Source organism: Herpailurus yagouaroundi, unplaced genomic scaffold (assembly GCF_014898765.1).
Source record: "Herpailurus yagouaroundi ecotype Mexico unplaced genomic scaffold, PumYag 141, whole genome shotgun sequence".
In the NCBI taxonomy this organism is placed as follows: Eukaryota; Metazoa; Chordata; class Mammalia; order Carnivora; family Felidae; genus Herpailurus; species Herpailurus yagouaroundi.
The window spans coordinates 2,159,873-2,180,202 of NW_024412396.1; the positions used below are offsets into that span (position 1 = coordinate 2,159,873).

Below are 20,330 nucleotides of genomic sequence, written 5' to 3' on the forward strand. Positions count from 1 at the left end.
AAAGGAATTCACCCCAAAAGAATGAGCAGGAAGAAACAACAGCCAAGAATGTAACCAACACAAAAACAAGCAAGATGTCTGAATCAGAATTTAGAATCACGATAATAAGAATACTAGCTGGAGTCAAAAATAGATTAGAATCCCTTTCTGCGGAGATAAATAAAAGCTAGTCAGGATGAAATAAAAAATATTATAACTGAGCTGCATTCTCGGATGGAGGCCGCGGCGGCAAGGATGGATGAGGCAGAACAGAGAATCAGTGATATAGAGGAAAAACTTATGGAGAATAATGAAGCAGAAGAAAAAGAGGGAGATTAAGGCAAAAGAGCACAATTTAAGAATTAGAGAAATCAGTGACTCATTAAAAAGGAACAACATCAGAATCATGGGGGTCCCAGAAGAGGAAGAGAGAGAAATAGGTATAGAAGGGTTATGGGAGCAAATCATAGCAGAAAACTTTCCTAACCTGGGGAAAGACACAGACATCAAAATTCAGGAAGCACAGAGGACTCCCATTAGATTCAACAAAAAGTGACCATCAAAAGGCATATCACAGTCAAATTCATAAAATATTCAGGCAAGGAGAGAATCATGAAAGCAGCAAGGGGAAAAAAAAGTCCTTAACCTACAAGGGAAGAGAGATCTCGTTTGCAACAGACCTATCTACAGAAACTTGGCAGCCCAGAAAGGAATGGCAGGATATATACAATGTGCTGAATCAGAAAAATATGCAGCCAAGAATTCTTTATCCAGCAAGGCTGTCATTCAAAATAGAAACAGAGATAAAAAGTTTCCCAGACAAACAAAAATTAAAGGATTTTATGACCACTAAACCAGCCCTGCAAGAAATTTTGAGGGGGACTCTCTGAGGGGAGAAAAGATGAATGAATGAATGAATGAATGAATGAATAAATAAATAAATAAATACCAAAAGCAACAAAGATTAGAAAGGACCAGAGAACACCACCAGAAACTCCAACTCTACAAGCAACATAATGGCAATGAATTCATATCTTTACGTACTCACACTAAACGTCAATGGACTCAATGCTCCAATCAAAAGACATAGGGTAACAGAATGGATAAGAAAACAGGATCCATCTATATGCTGTTTACAAGAGACCCACTTTAGACCTAAAGACACCTTCAGGTTGAAAATAAGGGGATGGAGAACCATCTATCATGCTAATGGCCAACAAAAGAAAGCCAGAGTAGCCATACTTATATCAGACAATCTAGAGTTTAAAATAAAGACTGTATCAAGAGATGAAGAAGGGCATTATATTATAATAAAGGGGTCTATCCACCAAGAAGACCTAAAAATTGTAAACATTTATGCACCAAATGTGGTAGCACCCAAATATATAAATCAATTAATCACAAAGAAACTTATTGATAGTAACACCATAATAGTAGGAGGCTTCAACACCCCACTCACAGCAACGGACAGATCATCTAATCAAAAAATCAACAAGGAAACAATGGCTCTGAATGACACACTGGACCAGATGGACTTAACAAATATATTCAGAACATGTCATCCTAAAGCAGCAGAATATACATTCTTCTCCAGTGCACATGGAACGTTCTCCAGAATACACCACATACTGGGACACAAATCAGCCCTCAACAAGTACAAAAAGATCGAGATTATACCATGCATATTTTCAGACCACAATGCTATGAAACTCAAAATCAACCACAAGAAAAAATTTGGAAAGGTAACAAATACTTGGAGACTAAAGAACATCATCCTACTAAAGAATGAATGGGCTAACCAAGAAGTTAAAGAGGAAATTAAAAAGTACATGGAAGCCAATGAAAATGATAACACCACAACCCAAAACCTCTGGGACACAGCAAAGGCAGTCATAAAAGGAAAGTATATAGCAATCCAGGCCTTCCTAAAGAAGGAAGAAAGATCTCAGATACACAACCTAACCTTACACCTTAAGGAGCTGGAAAAAGAACAGCAAATAAAACCCAAAACCAGCAGAAGACAGGAAATAATAAAGATTAGAGCAGAAATTAATGCTATCGGAAAACAAAACCAAAAACAAAACAGTAGGACAGATCAATGAAACCAGAAGCTGGTTCTTTAAAAGAATGAACAAAATTGATAAACCAGTAGCCAGTTTGATCAAAAAGTAAAAGGAAGGGACCCAGATGAATAAAATCAAGAATGAAAGAGGAGAGATCACAACCAACACAACAGAAATAAAAACAATAATAAGAGAATATTGTGATAAATTATACACCAATAAAATGGGCAATCTAGAAGAAATGGACAAATTCCCAAAAACATATACACTACCAAAACTGAAACAGGAAGAAATAGAAAATTTGAACAGACCCATAACCAGTAAAGAAATCGACTTAGTAATCAAAAATCTCCGAAAAAACAAGAGTCCAGGGCCAGATGGCTTTCCAGGGGAATTCTACCAAACATTTAAGGAAGTGTTAACACCTATTCTCTTGAAGCTGTTCCAAAAAATAGAAATGGAAGGAAAACTTGCAAACTCTTTCTATGAAGCCAGCACTACCTTGATTCCAAGACCAGACAGAGACCCCACTAAAAAGGAGACAGTTTCCCTGATGAACATGGATGCAAAAATCCTCAACAAGATATTAGCCACCCAGACCCAACAATACATTAAAAAAATTATTCACCACAACCAAGTGGGATTTATACCTGGGATGCAGGCCTCATTCAATATCCACAAAACGATCAATGTGATTCATCACATCAGTAAAAGAAAGGACAAGAACCATATGATTCTCTTAATAGATGTAGTGAAACCATTTGACAAAACACAGCATTCTTTCTTGATAAAAACCCTCAAGAAAGTAGGGATAGAAGGATCATACCGCAAGATCATAAAAGCCATATACAAAAGACCCAATGCTAATATCATCCTCAAATGGGGAAAAACTGAGAGCTTTCCCCCTAAGGTTGGGAACAAGACAAGGATGTCCACTATCACCACTGTTATTCAACATAGTATTGGAAGTCTTATCCTCTGCAATCAGACAATACAAAGAAATAAAAGGCATCCAAATTGGCCAGGAGGAGGTCAAACTTTCACTCTTCACAGATGATATGATACTGTATATGGAAAACCCTAAAGATTCCACCAAAAAAACTGCTAGAACTGATCCATGAATTCAGCAAAGTGGCAGGATATAAAATCAATGCACAGAAATCAGTTGCATTCCTATACACCGACAATGAAGCAACAGAAACAGAAATCAAGGAATCGATCCGTTTTACAATTGCCCCAAAAACCATAAAATACCTAGGAATAAATCTAACCAAAGAGGTGAAAAATCTATACACTGAAAACGATAGAAAGCTTATGAAAGAAATTGAAGAAGACACCAAACAATGGAAAAAGATTCCATGCTCCTGGATAGGAAGAACAAATATTGTTAAAATGTCAATACTACCCAAAGCAATCTACATATTCAATGCAATCCCTATCAAAATAACACGAGCATTCTTCACAGAGCTAGAACATACAATCCTAAAATGTGTATGGAACCAGAAAAGACCCCAAATGGCCAAAGCAATCTTGAAAAAGAAAACCAAAGCAAGAGGCATCACAATCCCGGACTTCAAGCTATACTACAAAGCTGTAATCATCAAGACAGTATGGTAGTGGCATAAAAACAGACACTCAGATCAATGGAACAGAATAGAGAACCCAGAAATCGACCCACAAATGTAGGGCCAACTCATCTTTGACAAAGCAGGAAAGAATATCCAATGGAAAAAAGACAGTCTCTTCAGCAAGTGGTGCTGGGAAAACTGGACAGCGACATGCAGAAGAATGAACCTTCTTCACCACTTTCTTACACCATACACAAAAATAAACTAAAAATGGATGAAAGACCTCAATGTAAGATGGGAAGCCATCAAAATCCTTGAGGAGAAAGCAGGCAAAAACCTCTCTGATCTTGTCCACAGCATATTCTGACTCAACACGTCTCCGGAGGCAAAGGAAACAAAAGCAAAAATGAACCATTGGGACCTCATCAAAATAAAACCTTCTGCACAGCAAAGGAAACAATCGGCAAAACTAAAAGGCAACTGACAGAATGGGAGAAGATATTTGCAAACAACATATCAGATAAAGGGTTAGTATCCAAAATCTATAAAAACTTATCAAACTCAACACAAAAAAACAAATAATCCAGTGAAGAAATGGGCAAAAGACATGAATAGACACTTCTCCAAAGAAGACATCCAGATGGCCAACCGACACATGAAAAAATGCTCAATATCACTCATCATCGGGGAAATACAAATCAAAACCACAATGAGATACCACCTCACACCTGTCAGAATGGCTAACATTAACAACTCAGGCAACAACAGATATTGGCGAGGATGCGGAGAAAGAGGATCTCTTTTGCATTGCTGGTGGGAACGCAAGCTGGTGCAGCCACTCTGGAAAACAGTATGGAGGTTCTTCAAAAATTAAAAATAGAGCTACCCTATGACCCAGCAATTGCACTACTAGGTATTTATCCAAGGGATACAGGGGTGCTGTTTCAAAAGGACACATGCACCCTAATGTTTATAGCAGCACTGACAATAGCCAAAGTATGGAAAACCAAATGTCCATCAATGATGAATGGATAAAGAAGATGTGGTATATATATATACAACGGAGTATTACTCAGCAATCAAAAAGAATGAAATCTTGCCATTTGCAACTATGTGGATGGAACTAGAGGGTATTATGCTAAGCGAAATTAGTCAGAGAAAGACAAACATCATATGACTTCACTCATATGAGGACTTTAAGACAAAGAACAGATGAACATAAGGGAAGGGAAGCAAAAATAATATAAAAACAGAGAGTGGGACAAAACATAAGAGCCTCTTAAATATGGAGAACAAACAGAGGGTTACTGGAGGGGTTGTGGGAGGGGGGATAGGCTAAATGGGTAAGGGGTATTAAGGAATCTACTCCTTAAATCATTGTTGCACTACATGCTAACTAATTTGGATGTAAGTTTAAAAAATAAAATTAAAATAAAATAAAAAAGCATGGGGTGCCTGTGTGGCTCAGTCAGTTGAGTATCCGACTTCAGCTCAGGTCATGGTCTCGCAGTTCGTGAGTTCGAGCCCCGTGTCTGGCTCTGTGCTGACAGCTCAGAGCCTGGAGCCGGCTTCATATTCTGTGTCTCCTTCTCTCTGCCCCTTCCCCACTCATGCTCTGTCTCTCTCTGTCTCTCAAAAATGAATAAACGTTAAAACAAAACAAAACAAAGCAAAACAGGGGCACATGGTAACTCAATCTGGCCCTCGGTTTCGGCTCAAATCATGATCTCACTGTTTGTGGGTTCAAGGCCCGCATCAGGCTCCACACCAATAACACAAGGCCTGCTTGGGATTCTCTCTCTCCCTCGCTTTCTGCCCCTCCCCCACTGACATTTTCTCTCTCTCTCTCTCTCTCTCTCTCTCTCTCAAAATAAATAAATAAATTTTTTTTAATCTATAAAAGACATTTGGGATGAATTAGGAAAATTTGGTTGTGGACTGGCTATTAAATGATTTTCAGGAATTGTTAACTTCATTAGGTGGGAAGTGGTATATTATAGTTATGTGGGAAAATACTTTGCTTTTTAAAAATTCATGCTGAAATGTTTAAGAATTGTCATGATGCTTATAATTTATTACTAAATACTTGACCAAAATTAATACCAAATACAGCAAATATTAACCAGTGTTAAATCTAGGTAATTGAGTCTATAGATATTGATTCTATTAACCTCTTCTTTTTTTTGGAATATTTCAAAAACTTTATAATAAAATGTTCTTTAAAGTTTTTATTTTTAAGTGGCCAAGGAGTCTGCAGTAAGTTTAAATAGGGGAAGAGCGAAATGCCATATGTTTCTTAATAATTAGCATACCTTCTTAAAGAATACTGCTCTGCTCAAATAACTCCCTGAAGGTGAAGGCATTTGAACAAGTTAAAATGGTACGTTCATATGACATATTTCTAAGACAACAGAGAATTCTGTTGCTGACTACACAGGTAAAATAAATAAGAAAACCACCTAATGGTGATGTTGCACATTTAGGATTATTCTTATTCAAGACATAAGCACAAGTGAGGTATCTTAAAAACCACTGACTTTCAAGATATAATGATAATAGCTCAAAATCAAGTGTTCCTCTTGGGGGAGAGGAGTTATTCCTGACTTCTACAGATGTACCGATGAACTCCAATCAACTGACTGTCAAGCTCATGTCTCCTTAAGTTGGGTGAGTATCCTAGAAGAAGGTTCGAAAAGGTTTTGATAGGGGGTCCTGGGTGGCTCAGTCAACTGAGGGTCTGACTCTTGATTTCAGATCAGGTCATGATCTCACGGTCATGAGGTCGAGCCCCACGTTGGGCTTTGTGCTGGGCATGAAGCCAGCCTGAGATTCCCTCTCTCCTTCTCCCTCTGCCTCTCCCCCACTTGCCCACTCTCTCTCTAAAAAGAAAAAGAAAAGAAAAGGTTCTGGCAAAAGTCGGGGTATATCAGGAGTCCCCTGAATGAGGGGAACTTGACTAGATTTATCCATACTCGGGACCTTATATTATGCTCTATTCAAAAGCCTGGCCTCTTTTAATTCCTATCCAGTCACTAAGGGTATTATTTGACCCATTAAACCCGCAAGCATTTTGCTCTATTCCTCTTCTTTATAGTTTTGCCAAACATTCAAGTTACCGTCCCAACTAGCTGCCCGTTAAATAAGTAAACATCATTTTTCATGGAAAGTCTGAACTACTGCCACAGAAATGTTGTATGGGTACTGATGGTAATGTAGTCAGACTCTACGCTTTCACTGAGCCCTCCCTCTGTCACCAAAGCACAACCGTCCTGGATCCAGTGTCTGTCCCCCCAGAGTACCATCACGCAGAAGAAACCAGTGGCAGATGACTTACAGATCCCTGGTCCTTGACTCTAGAGATTCAACCAAAGTATTTGGGTCAATTTTCTCATTTTTACAGAACTGGATGCTGCTGTGCACTGTGGCTTCTGACCACTTATTCATCGATCAGTCAAAGCATATGATGCAAATGATCTGCTAATCACTAGCAAGCAAGTCGAGCGTGCTGGAGCAGTAGAGAAAGCCAGCTGCCATTGCAGCTTCGGCAGCAGAAGAACAAATGTAGAACAGTAGTTCCCAAAGTAGAGCCCGTGGACCTGTAGGGTCCCCAAGACATTTTCAGGGACTCCATGAGGTAAGAACTATTTTCACAATAATACCAAAACACGACTTGCCTTTTTCATTCTGTTGATTTCTACACTGATGGTCAAATTTCCGGCCCTGTAGCATGAATCAAAGCAGTGGCATCAATGCTGTGTTATGAGTCATTGTATTCTTTACTGCCATGTTATTTTCAGGTGGAAAAAAGCCGGTTTCATTTTAAAGTACTATTAACTGTATTAGTTTGCCAGGGCTGCCATAATAAAATACCACATGCAGTACGGTTTAAACAACAGGAATCTATTTTCTTCGTTCTGAGGCTGATGGTCCAAGATCAAGGTGCCTGCAGAGTTGGTTCTTCCTGAGGCCTCTTTCCTTAGCTTATAGATGGCCACCTTCTCTCTGTGTCCTCACATGGCCTTTCCTCTGTGCATGCATACCCCTGGGCTCCTTTCTTCGTGTCCAAATTTCCTCTTCTTATAAGGATACCAGTCAGACTAAATTAGGATCCATGCTATTCCAATCCAGATGGCCTCATTTTAACCATATCTTTAAAAATTCGAACTCTAGGGACACCTGGGTGGCCCAGACAGTTAAGCATCTGACTTTAGCTGAGGTCATCATCTTGCAGTTCATGGGTTCAGGTCCTGCATGGGATTCTGTGCTGACAGCTCAGAGTTGGGAGCCTGTTTTGGATTCTATGTCTCTCTCACTCTCTCTTTCTCTCTGCCCCTCCCTCACTTGTGTGCTCTCTCTCTCTCTCTCTCTCTCTCTCTCAAAAATACATAAATATTTTTTTAAAAAAACACCCTAACTCTAAATACAGCCACATTCTGGGGGTACTGGGAGAGAATACTTCAACATATGAATTTTGGGGAGGACACAATTCAGTCTATAACAATGACGAAGCAGTAAAAAGTATTAATTTCATAAACTCTCAACTCTTGGATATGTTTTTTTTTAATGTTCTGTGTGACAAAAGGGGAAGTACACACAAAATACTTATGCTGCATTCTAAATTAGGATAGTTATCTCAAGGGAAAACATTTGTGCAATAGGCTGAATTGCAAGCTGAACTAGCCAGTTTTTCCATGAGACGTCACTTTTGCTTGAAAGAATAACTGACAGATAAACTATGGGTATTCAGACTTGGGCATTTGGCAGGCATCTCCTTGAAAATGAATGAACTGAGCCTGTCACGTCAAGAAAAACTGAAAATTGTGGCTAATGATAAAAAAAATCTAAGCTTTCAGGCAAAAAGCAGAATTTGGGAAAACTTGTATCTGCCACCATGAGCTGAATGCTCCGCCCGCGCCCCCCCCCCCCCCCCGTGTTTAAATACTTTTCTGATTTAAAGATGTTGATGGTGATATTAACTACTGTGATAGTTTGACACTGTATAATGAAATGTGTCAACATGTGGAAGTTGCCTAAATCAGTGAACCAATTATTTACCAAATGACCAATGGATAGTGTTACAAAACCATGCACCAGCGAAGGTTCCATCCAAAATGCAAGCTAGACCAATGGATTTGAGTATAAAAGAATATGAAAAGTTCATTAATATGGTTTCAGATTCCACATTGCAATTAACATCTTTTTTCAAACTGCAGATCTGTGCAAGTCCAGAGTTTTCTCATATTTTTAAACCAAACCAGCAGATTTCAGTAGATGGAATGCATAAGTAGACATGAGAATCCAGCTGCCTATTAATAAGCCAGCTCTGCCCTGACAGATACCAAAGACTATGATCAAACACCCCCAGTATCTATCTCTCCCTTCCTTCTGTCTACACTCCCACATGTTTTTTTGCTCTCCATGTTCCTCCCTGTACATGATACAAAGTATCTTTAACAGCCTGGTATCCTCCTTTAAATACACTGCAGTTTGTTTATAACCCTCAAACAGTACATGTCAATACTGGGAGCAGGCGTGGTGATAAATACAGCTAGTTCAAAGTCCACAATTCCAAATATTTCAAGCCTGGAGGATATCCCTGATCAGCGCTTACTTCATTTCTTGCTTTGGTATCCCATGAATTTTCTCAAAGTACTTGGAGTCTCTGAGCTTGGGGCCTGGTCTTAGCTGGGAATGGACAATACCATGGCAAGCCCAGTTTTCACACAGTTTCCCTTCCCTCTGTACCCACCTCAGAATGAAGTTGACTGACTGAGAACATGGCCCAGCCTCCCTCCAGGAAGTGCTGAACTTTAGGATACACCTGCCCTGTGCCTGCTCCACGCCGTTCCCACAGAACAGCATCTCATACAACAGTGTAAAACCACATAGAGAAAGAAAAGGACAGGTTACCCAAGCCAGCCTATGGCCACTTCAGACAAGGAGGTCAGCTGAGACGATACCCAGAAACACTTTCAAATGATAAATGCCAGAATAAAAGCCAAAGAAGACTGGGTATTTGCCTAGTGTACTAAAAACTAGTAGGGGAGTCTGGGTGGCTCTGTCAGTTAAGCATCTGACTTCAGCTCAGGTCATGATCTCATGGTCCATGAGTTCAAGCCCCATGTCGGGCTCTGTGCTGACAGCTCAAAGCCTGGAGCCTGCTTTGGATTCTGTGTCTCCCTCTCTCTCTGCCCCTCCCCCATTCATGCTCTGTCTCTCTCTGTCTCAAAAATAAACATTAAAAAAAATTTTTTAAATAAATAAAAATAAAAACTAGCACTGGACTAGGAATTGGGATACTTGATTTCTTGGATGCTTCTTTGAAACTGGGTGCTTTGGCAAAGTTGTAAAACCTCACTGGATCTTTCTAGACTCTTTCATCTGAACATTCCAGGGAGTGAGTACATGATCCTTGAGGTCTCCCCCAGCCATGACACTCTAGGATTCCTCTCCAGAGGCACAACTGATCCTTGATTACTCATGTTAGTGATAAAGAATGTGATTTGAATATAGACGAGGGGAAACTCATTTCTATGTGACTGTAGAATATATTTCATGGTGTGCAGCAAATCACAACAAATTTGTCTTCCCGATGATGCTTAACTCAGGCTAATGTTAAAAATCAATTTGCTCACAAGTAATGTTGCTCTGCTTCACTAAACAACTGCAGGTAGTGTTCCATAAGGCAGCCTGGTGCCAGAGAGAGAGAGAGCAGAGGGCTATATACGTTCTGGCCATGGCTGTATTGCTTCCTAACTTATCCTCTCTGAGCCTGAGATATCTCATCCTTAAAACGGATTCAGAAGACACTTTCTGAGCACTCACTGGTCAGGCACTGTGCCGGCACAGAATATACAGAGATGAACAAGACAAATCCCTCCTCTCAAGGGTCTCTACCTAATGAAAAAGAGGGGAAAATGGTTTTCATGAAAATTTAGGGAAAGTGTGGGTATCTAACCCAATTCAGTCTTTCACCAGCATTTACCCCTCCTCCGGCAAGTAATTCGACTGCAAAGCTAAGACCAGAAAATAAATAGGATCTAAGGAAGTGGGTTAAGATCCAAATTGGGGAACCAAAGAATAAGAAGGCATTTCAGGCAAAAGCAATCACATGGCAAAGGCAAAGAGGTCCAGAAGGACATGGAGCTTTCCGGAAGCATGTAGTTCCGTGCATCTGAGTTTATGGGAGCAAGTGAAAAGGTACAAGATGTAGGTCTGGATAGGTAAACAAAAGCCTATGTTACAAATCATTTTATCTTGAAGATAATGGGGAGCTACCAATAATTTCAAGCATGTAATTTCATATTTGAGGTCACCCCGAGGCTTAACATCTGTATTAATTAGCTATTTCTCCTGTGATTGTGACCTGTAACAATCCCAAATTGTCTGCTGCTTACAACAACAAACATATATTGCTTTGGCTCACTGGCCTGCAGTCCAGCTGGACTTGGCTTCAATATGTGGGTTGGATTCAGTTCTGTTCTACATGTCGTCATTCTAGGACCCTGGCTGAAGCAGCAGTGACTCCTTGGAGCAGACTCCTCTCATCTCAGAAGAAAGAGATTCAAGAGTGCTGTGAAAATCCATGCTGGGATGTCTCTTGGAGCCTCAGCCTAGACTAGCACACTGTCACTTCCACCCATATTCTATTAAAGCATGGCCAAGCCCCAAAGCCAATGAGTGGGATACATACTCTGCTCACAGAAGGCCTTGCAAAGTCATGAGGCAAAGTACCTGGACACATACTTCTGTTGCAGGGAGGGGTGAAGAATTGGAAGCTACAACAGCAGCATTCTCATCAGGATTCGTCACCCCAGAACTCTCTGCCACAGCCATGGGATTGTAAGATGCACTGTCCCAGATCCACACGTTTGTATGGTTCAGGTTTTGGGATTACTCCAGAGTTCCACTGCTTTTCATCCTCAACTATTTGTTTCCTATAACTAGCTCCAATCAAACCGACTTCTAATGGCTGCTTGGGAAAGCTCTAGGAAGGAGTCAGTGAGTCTCACGCAGATTAAGCAGTCCCTTAATTCATTTTCAAACGCAGTAACTACCTCCTGCCGTTGTAAACACTAGCACCTAAAACCAGCTCTACTCAAGAGTCCAGGTTATAATTCCTTGTTCACATCTGGCCCTCCCCACGAGGCCCACATTTCCTTCCTTTCTGCCCCAAAGTCAACCCTTTACGTGATTACTGAGACCGTAACGCTTCTTCTTTTCCTTTTTTCCTGTTCACTCTTTGGTTTGTTTGGTTTCGGTTTTTGGTTTTTTGGTTGTTGTTTTTTTGTTTGTTTATTTGGTTGTTTTTTTCTCCCAGCAAAAGAATGTTAGACTCTGTACACGGGGATGAGGTTGCTCAATATTTATGCGACAGTCATACAGTTGTATGCAGGGTGGGAAGGACTTGTCACAAAGATTATAACTAGAACTGAGGTACTTAATCAAGCCATGGATTTGGATAAGATCTCCCAAAGAGAGTGTGAAGATAAACCTTTTTTTAATCTTGCTTCCTATTGATAGCAACAACAGCAAAATCCACACTCTCTTCAAATGGGTTACCATTCAATAATGTCACTTTCGATGAGCCTAGCATATCACTTTATCTTCACAGTGACAGACACAGAGATCACAGGCAAACCAGGACCAGTGTGTGGAGGGCCCCAGAGGAGTTTTCGAAAAGGGAATAACTTGTCCAAAATCAGAGGTCAAACAAGAATACGAATAAAAAGCATGCATTGACTTTGGCCAAAGCCACTGTGTCTTGTCACATTGGCCATGCCTTGCACAAGGGCACTCGGCTGAGGGGACGAGCGGGGCTAAAATCCAGAGTGCGCTCGGCCAGCTGAGCCCAGGCCTGGTGCAATGCGGCATCAGCTGGAGAAAGGGGTGGCTTTTATAAAGCACACAAAGGTGCCATCTGTTCGCCAGGCTTGGACCCAAGGGACTGCCTCAGCATTTGCCCAACAGGGCTGCCTTTTCAACATCACACAAAGCACCATATGGGCTGCTGGCAACCAGGAGAGTCCATGAAGAGGATGAAATTTTCAATTTACATGACAGCCCTTTCTAAACCTCCAACACTATTGAGGTGCAAAGTGGGGCAGGCAGAGGTGATTCAGAGGCTTAGGAGGTCACAGGGGAAATTACCCTGACCGCAAACATTTTCTGCCCAGCCCACACAATGCGTAGAACCCACTCGAGACATCCAGAAATCTGACAGACTCCTCTGTGGAAGCCATCTGAGGTAGACTGGCCAAAGGCACAGATGGGAACGGACACGATGACTTCTGAATGTCCATCATGGTCGAAAACTCCAGGGCAGATCCAGCCAGCAGGGCAGAAAAGCCTCAGACAGCAGCACCTAGGCAAGCCTGCCCTGAGCTAACTGCCAAAACCCTTTGATCTTGCTGGAGCTTGACTGGGAGAAGACTATCAGAGGCCACATAGAGAAACCCAGGGCAGGTTTTTGTAAAGCTCTGTAGCACCGTGATTGGTGGGATACTCACAGTGCTACAAAACCCACAGAGACCTGTACAAAAACTGCAGGCAGCAAAAGTGGCATTTCCCAGGGAAAACCTCAGCCTGGCTACCATGCCCCGAGGGTCAAACACAGCAGGAAGCCACCCCTCTTGGCTCAGGAACCCAGAAAGGACGCCACAAAATTGACTGGACCAGGAAAAGTGACCCCCGCCCACACCCACGGCTGGCCTCTCGCTCACTGCTGTTCTCCCTTGAATGAAACTGGCATTTCAACATATCCCCACAGCCACATGGGGGGAATGCAAAAGGTGTTTCTTTAAAAACTATTCCTGTCTATGTTCACGTTGATTCTGTCATAAGGGTTATATGAGCCATCTCAGATGGAATTTCTGAATCCAAATCCCTAGAGAGATTTGCCTGAGTGTTTTGCTTTGCAGTTTAGAGAAAACAAATTCAAAGAGAGATTGATTGGTTTTTAGGGGAATGCCAGCCACAGTTGTTCGTTCTAACACTGACCGAACTGTAAATCACCGGGCCCTCATCAGGGCTTCATGCTGCCCTGTCACCTCTTGTTATGCCACATGCTATCTGTCCTTAAAGCAGCCCTGGTGAATGTAAAGGCCCTTGACTCTAGAATAGTCACAAACCCGAGACCCATCTTCTTGACATTGCCAGTTTTCCAAGACTGAGAGTTAGGGGTGGGTCTGGGAGTAAGAACAATCTAAAACAAGAGAAAGCAATCGTTCAGAGGACATCACGAGGTGTACTAGACTAGAAATGTTCCCCATAGGAACAAGTGCCCCTACCTACGCCTCAGGCAGCCTCCCAAAAGCAAGCCCACTTGCGATTGATCAAATCATCACGAACCAGTTGGCTAAGCAATGAGGGCCATTTTTCTAAGAGCTGAGCCCTGAAGACCCTCCAGTCCTAAAGCTAATAAGAAGAGGAGCTCCCGCGGACAACCGTTGAGGTTTTTGGAATGCCTTCAACTGCTCTGACACAAACTCGTCTTCGGAAAAGGAACTCGCCTGACTGTCAAATCAAGTAAGTAACGCATTTATCTGTTCTTTGAGTTTAGGGGCTCCTCCACTGAAGGGGGCAGAAATATCAGGAAATGTGAAACAGGTAGTAATAGCACCAAAACCATGTCAAGGAGGACTTTAGGGAAGATGTGAACTATGGTTAGTCCCCTCGATGGGAGCTGGGAGGAGGTTTGTCTGTAAAAAACAAAAACAGGTGCTGGAGCTGCAAAAGAACCCACACAAGTCCAGAGAAACTGAGAAAATTCTGCCCAATCTGCAGGACTCAGGTCAGGCTGTAGAGACCACAGAGTCGTTGGCTTAACTCCCCAAGGAGAGAACCCATCAGGAAAAAGGTTGATCTGAGCCTAAATGATTCTATCAAAGTTCTTTAAATGTAAATATGACTACTTCTGACCTTCCTTAGGCCAAACACACGCTCTCAAGACAGCTCACTGGCCCTGGAGGGTGAAGCCAGAGGGTGGTCACTGGGGTTGCTACATTTCTCTTCAGAAAAAAACAAACAAAAACCCAGTTCCAGACATCGGCTTCTAATTGTTTGAGCTACAAATGGAAGCTAGGTTACTAGTGAGGAAGCGGGAACATTCTGGTTCCCAGCGAGACCAGATCCGAAGCAGAACAAAGTGAAGGTGTAATGCCTCCAACTAAGAAATGCTTTAAAGTCTATAGGACACAGGCAGGAGAAATTCCCTAACAACTCATGGTGTTCATCTTCCTCACGAAGAGGGTATGGTGCCACTCGTTAATTAACTGCTATAAAAGAATCGACGGTGAAGTTGTCAAAAGATTGTACTCAACACAGAAGGCATCTTTTTGTGTCATTTAAATGACATTTGAATTCAACCATGTCTTGCTAAAAAAATTTTTTAAAAAGTCTCCATTTGTCAGAAGCTTCCAGTTAAATAGTGTATATTAATATTAAGCCAGCTAATGTAAAAAGGAAAGAAAGAAAGAAAGAAAGAAAGAAAGAAAGAAAGAAAGAAAGAGAAAGAAAGAAAGAAAATACAAAACCCCATTTCAAAGGTCCTAGGGAAATCTAACAGTGGGGTCAGTGGTCCCAAATTTGCTGAGCTGGCTACTAGAAAATTAACAGCACACTCTAGCCTGATGCTTTGACATTCAGCTTGTGTTTTCCAAAGTAAAAGAAAGCTCCAGAGAGGTGGGGTGGGAGAATTTGATGGGGTGGTCTCCTCTCAGAGAATGCCTACATGTATGATGTGAGGGAACCGTAGAATTCGGGGCTGAGGAAGGAAGAAGAAGGAACGCAGGCTGGCCATTCCCAGGCCTCACCTACTATGGGGAGAAACAGGGTATGGCTTTGCATCCAGAAAGAGAGAGAGATCCCAAGCTGTGCTAGCACTGTCAGGGCAGAGAAATTCAGATTTTAAAAAAAGAGAGAGAAAAATCATAGCAACATTTTGAAAATTCAACTAGTTCAAGTCCTTGCCTTTAGACCTCATTGGCTTTAAAATTTCTCACTAAGATAATAGTTTATCCACATTCCCAGTGGAGTGAGTGACTGATTTCCCTAACCTCCCTTTGTTCACCATGCTCTTCCTAATAAATTAAGTCCTTCTGTTTGCTGAGTTATGATCCAGTGTTTTCCTAAGTGTGTGGAATGCACAACCTGAGGTTTTATATGGTACATAGACTTTTTCATTTTCATTGTGCTATCTTTTAATGGATATCAGAATAGTACAACTAGGTTGTCAAACCTCTATGACTTAAAGTTTCCTTTTAATTATATTTTAAGTTAAAAGGTAAGTAAATTTAAGAGGTGCCTGGGTGGCTTAGTCAGTTAAGCATCCAACTTTGACTCAGGTCATGATCTCACGGTTCGTGAGGTCAAGCCTCACGTCAGGCTCTGTGCTGACAGCTCAGAGCCTGGAGCCTACTGCAGAATCTGTCTCCCCGTCTCTCTCTGCCCCTCCCCCACTCACACTCTGTCTCTTTCTCTCTCAAGAATATAAACATTAAAAAAAAATTTTAAAGAGTGAATTTTTAAAAATTATTAAGCAAATTATATGACAGATGTGACAAAACAGAAATGTGATTAATTGAAGTCTGGGAAATACTGAGCTGGTACATTCCTTCATCCTTTGAAATGAAAAGATAAGGGGCATCCAGAGAGAGAAGGATCCAGAATATCTTTGAATGATGCCTTCTTTTTTAGCCAAGTAATATTGGATTGAGGAGGCCTCACTGCAAACCCAGAGACTTTATCTTCTCAGAAGCCTACTTTCTTTTGAAGCTTCCTTTTCCTTGGAAGCTCCTTTTGTGTTCTTATCTGCAGGGCTCCTGGGTAGCACAAAACTAACAAAAGGTCTACACAAACCCACAGACCCAAATCCATCAACCTTTCATCCCTCTGGATAGAGAAAACCTGGGCATACCGCTTAACTTCATAAAGCAGAACCAGAAAACAGGACAAAACAGCATGGAATAAAGAACCACGATGTAAGCATGTGCTACTGACCATGACAATGATAGGAACTTAGAAAAGGGCCATAGTCATCAGGAGCATCTTCAGGAAAGTGGGTCATGAGATACACTTAGAATAATATGTATTATGTGTCATCACTATATTAACTACCACTTTCTGAGTGTCTATTATGTATCAGGCCACTGGACAAGGCACTTTATTAATGAATGCCATTTTATGCACTTCTCACAATGGTCATGCGGAGCTAGGTACTATTCCTCACCTGTTTGCAGATGGGAGGTGGGTTCTCCAAGATCACAGAGTCAAAATTTGTATCATCTGTCTGATTCCACTATCTGTGCACTTGAGAACTTTTCTTTTCTGTTGGGACTGCAGTTTGATAGAGGCACATGGGAGGCTTTTCCTGCCTGGCCCAGCCTCCCCCTCCACCTCTACTGGGCTCCTTTCCAAGCTGCCTGCAGGGTCTGAAGCCACAGTTAGGCTGTTTCCCTTCCAACCACCATCCCCCACCACCATCCCGCCTTCACCAAGGACGTGCTCCTGCGCCCATACCCAAACCAGCTACCCAAGGAGGTATTCTCCAGGCAAGGCCCATTCTTCACACTACACCCCTGGACTCGAAGGTCTCTACACTCAGAAAGATCCAGGCAATGAACAGATTATCTTGACCCCAAGAAAAAGAGTCCAGAAAATCCTGGGCTCATCAGTGTGTTTCTAAAATTCCAAGAGATAACTTTCCTGTTCCTGTCTCTGGCATTCCCCTCTCGTTCCCAATAAGCATCTCCCAGAACAGAGCCTTCTTTTTTTTCCTTCTTTTTTTTAATCGAAGTATAGTTGACACATAATGTTACATTAGTTTCAGGCGTACAACATAGTGATTCCACAAGTATATTCATTATGCTGTGCTCACCACAAGGGTAGCTACCATCTGTCCCTGTACATCACTACTGCAATACCATTGACTATATTCCCTATGCTGTGCCTTTTACTCTCGTGGCCTCTTCATTCATTCTGTAACTGGAAGCCTGTGTCTCCTGCTCCCCTTCCCCCGACGCTGCTCCTCCCCCACCCACTCCCTCTGGCAACCATCAGTTTCAGAACAGAGCCCATGGCCTGCAGTTCCTTGTGCCCACAACCACATTCTCCCAGGGATTCACATAGCTCTCTCCCTCTCCTCCTCCAGGGCTTTACTCAATGTCACTTCTAGTGACGCCTTCCCAACCATCCTCTGTCATTCTGCGGTCCCCTTACCCCGCTCCATATCTATACTCTCACCTCCACCTGAAACTTCGTATAATTCACTATCTGTCTTCCTTGCTCCCTGAGGGCAAGGGTGCTGAGTTGTTCCTCAATGTTTCCACAAATACACTGAAAGCCTAAATAACTGTTGAATGAATTAATGAATGAATGGACCGTCAGTTGTGGTGTCAGGCAAAGGGAAATAGAAATAAAAGCAAACTGGGAACCCGCAGAGCCAAGCCCAGGTCCCCGCTCTGCAACCTGTGACGAGTCCCTGTCCCCATGGGCTGGGCCCTCCTGTAGCTGCTGAGGGAATCGGCATGAACAAAGCAGACAAAAACCCATGCCTTATTGGTGCCTTCGCTCTAATGGCAAAAGACAGATGGTAAACTAGCTAAATAAATAAAATATATAGTACTTTAGGCGGCAATAAGCCCTGTGAGGGAAAATAAAGCAGGAAAGGGAAAGCAAAAGACTAGTGGAGGGAGCAGTGTGCAGTTTCTAACAGAGTCACGGAAGGCCTCACTGGAAAGGTGACATTTGACCAGAGACCTGAGGGTGGGACAGAGTGAGCCACCCACAGATATCCATCCAGAGGAAGAGCACTCAGGGGGAACGCAGCGCTGCCTGGAGCATGTGAAGGATAGTAAGGAAGCCTGTGTGGCTGGAAGAAAGAGAGTGACAGGGAGGGAATTTGAAAATGAGGTCAGGTTGGTAATAGGCCTGGGGAGGAGTCAGGGCTTCGGTTTGGAGACCAGAGAAGGGGAGACTGGAGAACGGAGTGGAGGTCATACCTGGCCGTGAGAAAAGACCAAGGGAGACAGACATTTGGATTTCAGGCCTCACCCACAGCCCTAAGAAGTGGGCATTCTCATCTGCAACAAAGAAATAGGACTCTGTTCCCTCTTAGTGACCTTTTCCTACCATCCTGGCCCTGGGAAGCTCTGTGCTCAGGGAAATTACACCCCTTACTTCAAGTCAAATGTGTTTTCTCTGAGTGTAACCCTAATGAACAGTCCAGTCATTCAGCCAAGGCTTTCTAGTTTACAGAGTGCCTTATACACACCCTTTCATTTCATCTTTAGAACCCCCAATACAGAAGATATCACCCTCACTTTATAAAGGAGACAAATGTAGCTCCATGAAATTGGCTAAGATTACACACTTAGTGAGGAACAGAGTCAAACCAGATTTCAGGTTTTCTGACATCTTTCTGTCTCACCACCGCTGAGACTCACTTTCCATTTGAGTGATTCTCGAAGAGTGATCTGCAACGCGTTACGGGCTATAAGCAGATCTGAAAATGTATTCTCACCCTGGTTGTATAAGTGACACAGACAATCTTATAGACTCTCATTTTTACATATGATAGAGGCTAATTTCACAGTCATTTTTAAGTGTGAGTGTATCATTAAAGCTTGCTAAAGTTTTATATTTATGAATATGTTCTTAAAATGTACTAGGGGTGCCTGGGCGGCTCAGTCGGTTAAGCATCCAACTTCGGCTCCGGTCATGATCTCACAGTTCTGTGAGTTCGAGCCCGTCATCGGGCTCTGTGCTGACAGCTTGCAGCCTGGAGCCTGCTTGGAATTCTCTGTCTCCCTCTATCTCTGCCCCTTCCTCACTCGCCCTCTGTCTCTGTCTCTCTCTCTCTCTCTCTCAAAAATAAACATTTTTTAAAAATTTTTTAATGTACTAAAGATTCTAATTCTATTTTATACTAAGAAGTGTGTTGCACAATGCTTGACAATGATGCAAAGTTCTTACTGGATATGAAATGGAAGTCCCCTAAAGTGAGGAATGAGTGGGGTACATGACTTACTAGATCTTTGCCCTACCTAAGTGTAGCCCAGAGGTTGAGAACCGCCAGCCTATGACCAATGTACCACCTTTCTTCTCTCCTGATCAAACTAAGAAACTCCTTTTCAATCTCTCTCAGAGCACAAACTCATTCTCTCTCATTCAGAGCACAAATTCAGATTGTAACATGGCAAAGGCTCAGATTTCTATTTGACTCAGGAATCACCTCCTGCTTTGTCCTGAAGGATAGCCACCAAGACAGAGGCGCAAAGAAGCTACTCTAGATGAGACAGAAAATACGGTCCAGTAGATATCACATGACTTGGCAACTGGTGCCAGGGTCACCATACAGAGAAAGCAAAGCTCTTTTTAGATTAGGTCCATCAGCTGTGCAGTATCCAATGTTCTTTGGCAAAGGAACCTATCTGGAGGTAGAACCACGTAAGTGACTTCTTTCTCCTTCTTGTGACCACTATGTGTAGCAATTATCTTTAAGTATTTTCCCAAGTCACCAGCTTTGGAAACCCTTGAAAAAAATCTAGCCAGCATGTAATTTAGCAAGGGATGGTTTGAGGAACGGGGACTGAGTTTCTGATAAATTCCAGAATGAGGTATGTGCTGCAGTGGTCCTCTTGATCCACTATCCTTCCTGGAGAGTATTCGTTGTCTTCCCTCTACCTGACTAACTTTAGAGAACCAGCTTCCCACCTGTGCA

At 42.2% G+C, this 20,330-nt stretch overlaps 1 gene segment (V, D, J or C); it reads left to right on the forward strand.

Moving 5' to 3' along the window:
- The window catches only part of LOC121031446 (T cell receptor delta constant-like), a 53,508-nt gene that overhangs the window by 22,191 nt on the left and 10,987 nt on the right, over positions 1 to 20,330 (forward strand). Inside the window, 2 exon segments of the C gene segment in view lie at positions 11,368 to 11,380; positions 14,093 to 14,137. Coding sequence covers positions 11,368 to 11,380; positions 14,093 to 14,137 — 58 coding nt within the window.